General features: G+C 42.1%; 1 protein-coding gene across 5 annotated transcripts in view; it reads left to right on the top strand.

The window, feature by feature from the left end:
• Positions 1-1,390: 1,390 nt before the first annotated feature.
• ANK3 (ankyrin 3) overlaps positions 1,391-10,461 on the top strand; it is a 373,791-nt gene continuing 364,720 nt past the window's right edge. Inside the window, exon 1 of one of the 5 annotated variants that reach the window (XM_045165538.1) lies at positions 1,391-4,530. In XM_045165538.1, the coding sequence (XP_045021473.1) occupies positions 4,417-4,530 (114 nt within the window). In that variant the 5' untranslated portion in view covers positions 1,391-4,416. The remainder of the gene's footprint in view (positions 4,531-10,461) is intronic. The other 4 variants (XM_044942122.2, XM_044942121.2, XM_044942136.2 and 1 more) reach the window with 4 other exon arrangements.

The following is a 10,461-nucleotide window of genomic DNA, read 5'->3' as shown; positions in this document are numbered from 1 at the left end:
TCCCCCATGTGTCTCATCTGAAAATGAAGAATAATCTGTGACTGTGAGTTAAGCATTTCCTAGGGTGCCTTTCTGTCATTTATAACCATTGACGGGTTTCGTGCTTGTTTTCTTTCTCGTGCCCCACATTGTTCAGAACCCGCTCAAGATCTCTTGACATCATCTTTATCTAGGGTGCCAAAATTAATGCAGTGACGATGGATCCATTTTTCTTTCTGAAGGAAAAATATTTTGACTCTCTCTTATGGTGAGGCTGTTCTGCTTCTGAGAAAACTGAAGTGGGTGCAGCATGAAATAATTCTGATCCCATCAAAACACGCTCTTGTTATCGAGAGCCGGGGGCAGGGTTGGGAAGGTGCAGCTTCGTTGGTGGCTGGCAGCGTTGCTCTTTTTCGTTTTTTTCCTGCTCCCCTCCCCCATTCTTTATGTACTACCCACCCTCCACTTCTCCACGTCACTATGTCCTATTTTTTTCAAAGTGCACTTTGAAACTCTTGTAACTTCAAGATCAGCAAGAGACAGCATCACCTCCACAGAAATCAAATTCACTATTTGTGTGTCAACACAGCTGAGCAATGTGGAGATGCAGTGTAAGTGACAACCGAGAGTAGTCAAGTTATTAATTGGCTGAAGAATAATCAAAACTTGTTGTGGAATCCTGGCAAGGTGTTTGCCAAACTGAGGAGAAAACAGCTCAGGTAAAATGTCCAGTGTATTGATTTGGTTTTACTTTCATTGGCATATTTTAGTCACAGCGTTTTAATTCCTGGATTAGAATTTATTTGGGGTATAGCCATTATTCCGGATGCCAAACTGGAAAGTGGTTTTTACTTTTTTATACTAGTTTTACACTCTAATAAAGTGAGGACAAGAAGGACTTGATGAAACATGTCACTTCTGATCAGAAATCAGGAATTATTTTGAATAAGATTACGAGGAAGGTTTAATAGGAGGAATCACTTATTGATATAATTTCTATAATCAAAGGTAGACACCAGGGAAAGATCAGGACTCCTTGCTGCCAAGTGCCAGATTTCAAATTTCAAACCGTGCTCATCCAACCTGCCTTCAGGAGGGAGGTTGAGGAAGTCTAAAACTTGGGGCTGTAGACAGTGTCCCTTCCATTCAGCTAGGTAACTTCACTCTCTGGTTTATTCTCAGTGCCTGTCCTGTAGGGCTTATTCAAAGGAAAGATTTCTGCAGCTAATAAAAGTTTGAAAGATCAGTCTTTAACTTTGTTTCGAAAAGCTGGTGTAGGAATTCTTGTACCTGGAATTTTTATAAAGCCAGAATAGCTTCTTTTTTTTTTTTTTTCTTAAGAGAAGTTGTTCCTTAACTTTCTGTAGCTTCAGCATTCCTCAGATGGGCCACCCCATCCCATGCAAGTCCTGTTCCTTACACCCTCATGGCCAGTGTCAGGGAGCAGGCCTGGAGAAGCTACCCCGTGGACCTCGCATTACTGTTTGAGGTGCTTACTGCATCTCCTTCTTGCTGCAGAGACCCGCCCCTCTGCTTGGAGACCTACTCTTATACCAGCTGCAAAGTTTTACTTGGAAGGTTTGAATGAATTTGATCATCACCCAGAAGAGAACAATCTCGTGAGACTGAAGTGGAAAAGTTTTATAAAACTTCAGGCAAATAATTAAGTTTTTGAAAGTTCTTTTCTTGGTTGTTTCAGCTACAATAAGAGCTTGCTTTCTAGAATTATTGTTAGAACTGTGAATTTAGTTTAGGAGGAACAAATGCTAATATTTGTGGCAATCTTGGGTAAATGCCTTTGCAATAAATAAATAAATAAAAAATAAATGCACCAGGAGCTTTATATAAGGGTGTGTGCTGGGTAGGAAGAAAGGAACTAAGACTTTAGTGATATTACCATCAAATCCTAGGACTCACGGAGCTGCCTTTCTTGGCAGTTTTGCTATTTAAAGTTCTAGTTTAAAAGTGGCAAACAGAAGCCCATATTTTCTGTAAGAGAATCTAAATGAGCTATGTCTTAGAGTTTAGTTTTGGTGGGACAACCACTAACTGCAAAATCCACTATAAAAAAAAAATCATATTATAGCGGCATATAAGTTGTGACTTATTCTCAACTTCTAAACATTTTGGGAAAGCAAAGAATTATTCCAGAGAGAAATGTGTCCAAAAATACCAGGACCTGTTTTCCTAATTTCCATCTTTGCTTTTGCTGATAGAGATCAATGGGACAGTAGCTTTGCCAGCCTTAGATGGCAAAGTTACCTTGGTCAGGTGTGCTTATAAAAACCTTTTAAAGTAGCATTAGTATCTATAAAGGAAGAAAAAAAGAGAAGATCCTGGAGCCAGTGGGAAATCAGCCAGTTTTTTAGCTGGCTATCCTCTTCAGCTTGCTGAAAATAAGGATAGGAAATGTTGTGAATATTCCTCAGAAGTCCAGGATGGTTAATATCAGGAGCAAGCACACAAAAGTTTAACTTTTTATATTTTCTGCCCCACCTATTACTATTACAATAAAAACTTCTTCTGATAGAAAAGCATTTATTTTTATTATGAAGCTCCAAATACAGTTTATTGCTTTTGGATCTGAATTACATTTCATCCCTTGCCTTCCTCCCCACCCCTGCTTTTTATCAGACGATGGTTTTGTAGGCAGTTGGGAGCTTTTCTACAACTCCTCCTTCATGTAGATAGCTTCTGTGGGAAAGCGAGCGGACAAGTGTCAGTGGGTCCTCAGAAATATTGGGCCACAGTGATTTTCACATGGTTCACAGTGAGGCCATCTATTTCAATCCACTTGCAGTAGGTCACGGCCATGGTACTCATTTGCTTTCCAATCTCGGTTACTGCCCAGGGGAAGATGTAAGGCCCCCTGCTAGGGAAGAATGAAGAAAGTTCTTGATCTCCAAATCAGAAATACAGTGAGTAGTTGTTGGCAGGAACTTACACTTGGGGCTCTTAATGAATCAGGTCAACAGAGCCCCAGGGACCTCCAACCAAATCCTTGCACAACACCTCTGGACTGCATGCTTTGGCCTCCACACATTTTAACAGTGACTCCTGCGAACTGAATCCTGGCGTGCTGCTGTTCATGGGGTTGCAAAGGGTTGGACACAACTTGGCGACTGAACAACCACCACCACCACCTGCAAACTCAAAATGCACTGACTTCCATGGTCAAGGACTTTGAATATTAGAAGCACACACACTAAGTCTTTTCAGTGAAGCATCATATTTTTCTTCCCTGCTCATTTACTTGGGGAATTTAAGGTTTCTCACTGGGGCTCTAATGGTTCAGGTCCAGACTGACGTTTCAGCCATGTTTTGGGCCCCATGTGTTTGAGTATATGAATGATTCCTGACTTATTAGATTTCTTCCAGTACGTGCATCCTAGCAGAAGATAGCCCAGCAGGCCTTGAGCCCTGCTGCTGCTTCACTTCACCTCATGAATATTCAGAAGCTGCAGTCATTGAGGACTCAGGTGGCAAAAATAGTAAGGTGATTGAAGTGCACATGAACGCCGAGTCCACATTTCCTCGACTCGGAGCCCCTGACTGCAGCGCAGATTTTCTGTGACCCTCGGACCTCAGGAGGGGAGAGTCCTGGGGAACCCCTCTGAATCAGGCATCTGTTCCCTACACCAACATGCTCATGGCCTACTGTATGATGTGTTGTAATCAGCATGTTGTTTTTAAAAGACAACAGGCCCTTCTGTGAATCCTCCCCCACAAAATGCATTTAGGCTGATAGTCGAGCATAAAGGCCTCACTGTGGAGATGAGCAATGCCTGCATTGTCTTCCCCATCATGCAGTCAGGGTCTCCACAGCAAAATCGAGTGTCTTTTGTAAAATCTTATTTTATATATTTTGTCACCATCAGCAGTTACACTGGAGTAGGAACCGCTCCATTCTCTTACGGGTTAAATTCTGCTCTGTGCAGACCTAGTGGTGATGTATAAATTGCAGCCCTGCCTTTTTTTCGAAGGATTCTAAAATAGGTTTTCAGAATTAGTGCTGGATTTTTGCTCCTGCATGTGCGGTGACTCTTGATTTTTTCCCTTCAGAGAAGCATCCTTTGCAGCATTCCCCCTTCCGAGGAATCACTTAGACACTTCCAGCTGGTGGCAGGGGATACAGCCATAATACAGCTTCCTGTGTCCCAGCTGTCTTTTTCACTACGGTAAATGCATTAGGATGGCTGCACTCTCGTGTAAAGGTTCAGGTACAGGGAGGTGTAGGATGAGGTCTGGAAACCATCGTTGGGGTTTTTAAAGCTTCGGCTTCTCCAGCATCTTGGCATTTTGAATGTTTTCCTGCTTGGAGTCCAAGGTTTCTCTCCAGTGATTGGAATGCTGCTGGAAGCCTGATTAAAGGTGCCTGAGGATATCACCTTCTACCAGGAAGCCCTGCGTGCTTGAGAGGGTCCTTTTCAATGCATTATGGCTCATGCGGCCTCCCAATTAAAGAAAACCCGGGATTTAGAAATCAATGCTGAAGAAGAGACAGAGAAAAAAAGGAAACACCGCAAACGGTCCCGGGATCGGAAGAAAAAGGTAGCTATGTATGCCAGTGCATAGATCTTGCCTGGATCCTTTATGTTTTAATTCCTCTTGGCATCTGTGAGAAGCATTCGGGGCTGTTTTTACATGCGGTGTAGAGTGTAAATTGGGTGTGTAAGTTGGGTGTGTAAATTGGGAACAGATGATAGAAACCCTGTGGTAGACCACGGGTGTAGGGTGGGCAAGGCAGGGCAAGATTTTATCCCGTGTGGGGGGATTGCAGTGCTGATGCGGAACGCTTGTACTTTACATAGGCATGGGCATGCTTCCATGACATGGAAAGGTGTTGCAAGGGAGTTCAAAGTAGTTTCTTTCCAGCCCAGTCAAGGTTAAATGCACTGCGGTGAGTTAGAATTGAGGGAAAGAGCAGAGAAGCAGCCTTTGTACTTCTTAACAGTTCTGTCTCATGGAAAAGGAGCTTTTGTGCTAGAACTGTGTCACATGTGTGCATTTCTCAGGCAGATCTGTGACCTTAAAGACGTAACAGTAAAGTCATTTCCTGCTTTGCTTTTTTGGTTCTCTCTTTCCTTCTGACTCTCAGTTCCATAAGGTACTTCCTAGGTAGGTTGTGCAATGGAAATAAGCTGCTGGAAATAACTTTTCTTTATTCTTTAAACCGCTGAAAGCACAGAGGTTTGTCTTTCTCTACTGGCTGAGAGTGATTATCCTGAATGCAGGAATTCCCATGACAAGGCAGGGACTTCAGCACTGAATGCTTTAGATCCGAGCATGAGTATTGATCATCCCCTACTGATACTCTAATGCAGGGGAGCAAATAGGAGGAATATTCTGGGTCACTGGTGTTTAATTACAGCCTGAGAGTGCTTACCTTTTGGGGCCTGTGCCCTTAAATATGAATCCTAGATACCAATTTGGAGAGTGAGGCCCGAAATCACTTTTCTTCCATGACAGTTCATAAAAATTGACTAAAACTCTGTGATCTGAATATGGAAGTCAGGTCATAAAGCATTTTTATGTCTCTTTGTGAGAATTCCCAAGGGAAAGATCATCTTAATTTGCTCTGAGCAGTGATCCACGTGCCTTGCAAATGACATGCAGATTTCATCCACCCCATGTACCTTCCTTCAGGAGTGATCATGAATATTTTCAGGGCCTTTGCCGTTTTCTTCCAAGTAAAGGTCTAGAGAAACCTCTTTGCCTTTTGTTACTGGCAGACTTTCTGAGACTGAGTTCAGAGAGTTGCGGTGGTTCTGCCACATGACATTAAATATAGGTGTTTCCTGCTTCAGGGTTCTCGCAAAAAAACTTCTTGAACATATTTTCACAGAAGTACAGACTTAAGTTAGGAAATTCTCAGCAGGTGTATTTCAAAGCCTCACACAGCAGAGTTGTTACGAAATTGCCTTGTTTTGCTAGGTTCTGGTCTAATTTTATGAAAGTTAGGTTTGTCTGTGGGTCGGTCACTATACTTTGACCTCTCTATGCACATCCCCCTCCTCCACCCCCACGACATGATAAACTGGCTTCTAAGAAACACAGGGACAGGAACATAAATTTGTATATAGTTTCATCATTAATGTCGATATTCTGTGTAAGAGTTACTAGCCGAGCCAGGTTTATGGCCAGCCGTGTCCTGGGGGAGCAGCGACAGGTCTGCTGCCCTTGTGCCCAGTCCCTTGTTTGACTCGAAAGCAAAATAGGGAAGGGGTGAACCAAAGGGAGTTTCTGGGCTCACTGAGCTGAAGAAAATGCTTTGTGGATCAAGATGCTTAGTACAACAGAGTCTGTCCAATGTAAATCTCTTAGCAACCAGAAGGGAACATGGAGAAATATCAGTATCGCTGTTGTCAACGTGCAGGCAGATTTAAATGTTTTGTTCTCAGGGCACTCACAGAGGAGATCCAGAAAGGGGCTCATGGATAACAGTTCCATTGCTATTGTGCTTTTTAATTCATAACACAGTATAGTATATATATTCCCCATCAAAGGTACATGTATCACAGAAGATTTAATATTCACAGCCAAATGATCGCATGGACCACTTCTATGTGCAAAGTTAAGGTTAAATGACTTTGAAGACATGCTCTATATCTCCTTCCATGACACAGTGTATGTTACACTTATTTCCTACAAAGTGAATTATTTCAACTTTTAGTTTCTTTTTTCCTGCCTTTTCCTAAAATCCTAATTAAGGTTTCTGGGCTATTTTACTCCATGTTGTAGGCCCCTGTCAATTGAAAAGCTGCTTTTAAATATTTTGCAGGGAGGACTTTCCTGGCGGTCCAGTGGTTAAGACTACACACTCTTCACTGAGACTTTCACTGCAAGGGGGTGTAGGTTCTGTCTCTAGGCAGGGAGCTGGGCTCCCACATGCTGTGCAGTGTGAGCAAAAAACAGTTAACACTGCATTTGCATTTTATGAAAAAATGTGTATATACACACACACATATATATAGTGGGTTATTATGGGACTCATTCTCATTCACATGCAGAAATATCCTCTAGGATATTTTAATTACAAAAAGGAATAGTGAGCAGTCTCATAAAATCTCAAAATACAAAAGGAAATCTTAAGAGTATCTAGTTTATAAAACAAGGAATTTGATTCATGGTTCCCCTTCAATTCAGGTTTGAGCAAGCCCAAGATGAACCTTTCTTGATTATATGACACAGAATCATACAGTATGGGATATTACTAAGTATTATACTCAAATCGTAATATGCATGTAAAATTAATATAGGATTCACATTTCAGTTTTTTTAAACCCAATGAGTTGCACATTTGGTCTCTTGAATATTGATAACCATGAATAACTGATTACCACAGAACCACCTGGGAAGCCCCTATGAATAAGTAGGAAACTTATAGGAATTTATGATTAGTTGAATTTTAGTAATGATGATGGCAACCCACTCCAGTGTTCTTGCCTGGAGAGTCCCAGGGACGGGGGAGCCTGGCGGGCTGTCGTCTCTGGGGTCGCACAGAGTTGGACACAACTGAAGCGACTTAGCAGCAGCAGTAATGATGTATTTTATTCTTGGCACAACAACTTTCATATCAAGTAAAAGAAAATCTTCCTGTTTGTTAAAAAAAAGAAATTTACCTAGATGAATGAACACTTAATCCTTTTATCATCTGACTTTAAGGAAAAAAAGTTTCAGTGAGTATCTAATATAAAAGTTTCTTACCCTCATTTCCCATTGCTCTTCCCTGATCTGTTTTTCAGCTTCACTCTCCTTCTCTCCTGAAGGACTTAGGTTGGCACCAAGTAGGAGGCATGCCAAAGGTACACAGTGACTGCGAGTGGGTTAGTATTGGATCCATGCCCTTACTAAGCACCTTGCAGGGAGAAACGCTGCATCTCCTGCATTCAGCAGGCTCCCTGGCCCGCAGGTGTTGGTCTGGAGAGGGTCCCAGCCACCTTGAACCCCCAAGAGTTAGAAATCACAAATGCTCTTCAGCCCCATACTATCCTTGTTGCCATTGGCTTCTGGTGCTGTGTTACCTGCATGGTTTGCCCTTTCTCCACATTATATTATTAAATGGTAAAATACATTTCAGTAGTGAGGAATATTAGGATCAAACTTTAATTTATTCAATATTTTTATGTAGTTTGTATGTATTTACTGCATCCTGTCAAAAAAAAAAAAAAAGAAACAAGCTTTGAGGTGACCCATGGAAATTTATACTTAAAAAAAGGACACTATGGAATTTCTTTCTCTTTCTCTCTCTCTATGAATGACCAAGGAATAATCAGTCAATTAATTCTGTGATTATTGATGTCAAACTCATACAGCTATTCCAGTGGCAGAGCAGGAATGAATGAATATTCATTGCTTTATTTTTGCATTCATGCATTCATTCAGCAAATATTTGAATAACTTCTGGCATTAGGCATTATATTCTGTGTTGGAGACAAAGCTAAATGAGGCAGAGTGGCCACAGTACATTATATTGCACTATGCTTCCCTGCACAAGGAGGAAGAAGATAAGAGCACCATTAAACACCCTACAAAGGAGCCACAGCAAGAGCCCCCCACCAGTTCAACTCAATAGGGCTCCCAGAAGGTTCTTGGCATAGCTAAGCCTTGGCGGAGTCAGCGAGATAGACAAACGGAAGGACAGGAATCCCAGGCCAACAGGGGTTCAAGTATGAGAGACATTCAGCTGTGTGAGAAACAAACAGTATTTTGGAGAAAAGGGGACATGAGGATATGGCAGAAAAAATGGCTGTAAAAGTAGTCAGGGGCCAGGTTACAAAGGTCTTTGTACGCTGTCTTACGGAGCTGGACACTAACCCCTGCTCAAAGGAGAGAGGGACCTGAATGGTTTCAGGGGTGATGGTAAAGAGAGGAGGCTGAAGAGCTTTCTGGGTTGAGAACCAGCCTTCAAACATCAGTGCTGTGGGCATCAGCCGGAAGAGCCATCAGGAAGCCCCAGTGGTGACGATGCAGGCACGAGAGACGCTGAGGGTCTGAGCCGCAGCAGAGATGATGCCGATGGAGAAGGGGGTGTTGCATGCAAGAGATATTTAGAGGAAGACTCAATAGAACTTGGCAGTGGACTGTATGTAGGATGTGAGAGGGAGAGATTGGATTCTAGGGTGACTGCCAAGTTTCTGGCTTAAAGCGGAAGATGAAGAATTAAATTTCCTGGATTCATTTCTTTTCTCCCAGGACATTTCTTGACCTCTTATAAAGTGCACCAGATAGGGTTTTAAATTACCTTTTTCAGGTGGAAACTCGTTTATTTTTCACAACAAACCTATGAGAAAGTATTTCTATTATTTCCATCTTCCAGATCAGAAAACTGAGGCATGAGCCTTGGGGTTTTGCCTCAGAGTTCCCACACTCATTGGTGACAGAGCCGAGATTCCAATTTGAGTAGCCTGACTCTCTAGCTTGTTTCCTTAACTACTATACTATACAAGGTATGTAGTTAATATTTTCACAGCTACACATCAAAGTGGGCTTGATTCAGAGAATCTTCTAAATGATCAGCTATTTTCTAAACATCTGGAACCTTGAATAATAAGCTTTATATCTCTGAGTACTCCACTATTGTGGTTAGTCTGTTTTTCTTACCCTCTGCAATAGATTTTAATGTTTTACCTTAAGAATTTCTTTCTTTTTAATTTTGAAAAAGGCAGTGAAAAATTGCAAATACCATAACATCAAATCCTCAAAGACATGTTTCTGTAATAACAGCACAGCAGTGTCTTAGGTGCTTGTGGTATACCAGACAATCTGCAGAGTGATTTCTATGGATTATTTCATTTTTTTTTTCCTCACAGCTTTTCTATGAGGCAGGTATTATTTTCATCCCAATTTTTCATAGTTGAAACCGAGGCTTGATGAGACTAAATAACTTGCCTGAGGTCATAAACCTAGTAACTGGAGGGTCTACACTTAAACTTGGGTCATAGGACTTTGGAATTTGTCCGTCTGCGTTTATTGTAATAGAACTCTAGCATTGTCTTTTCAGATCAGTCGCTCAGTCGTGTCCGACTCTTTGTGACCCCATGAATCGCAGCACGCCAGGCCTCCCTGTCCATCACCAACTCCTGGAGTTCACTCAGACTCATGTCCATCGAGTCAGTGATGCCATCCAGCCATCTCATCCTCTGTCATCCCCTTCTCCTCTTGCCCCCAATCCCTCCCAGCATCAGGGTCTTTTCCAATGAGTCAGCTCTTCACATGAGGTGGCCAAAGTACTGGAGTTTCAGCTTTAGCATCATTCCTTCCAAAGAAATCCCAGGGCTGATCTCCTTTAGAGTGGACTGGTTGGATCTCCTTGCAGTTGTTTTAGGCTAAGGCAATTTAAGGATTTGAGAAGAGATTTCAGGGGACCTGATCTCTTGCCATAGAAGTGTGATGCTTCCTGACATTTTACAGACTCTCCTGTATCTGGTCATCTGGGTGCCTGTGACACCCATGGTGTAAGATGCCAGGCAGGAGGCTTTT

Source organism: Bubalus bubalis, chromosome 4, assembly GCF_019923935.1.
Source record: "Bubalus bubalis isolate 160015118507 breed Murrah chromosome 4, NDDB_SH_1, whole genome shotgun sequence".
Classification (NCBI taxonomy): domain Eukaryota; kingdom Metazoa; phylum Chordata; class Mammalia; order Artiodactyla; family Bovidae; genus Bubalus; species Bubalus bubalis.
Note: the sequence above shows the minus strand (reverse complement) of the source record. Positions and strands in the feature narration are given on the sequence as shown.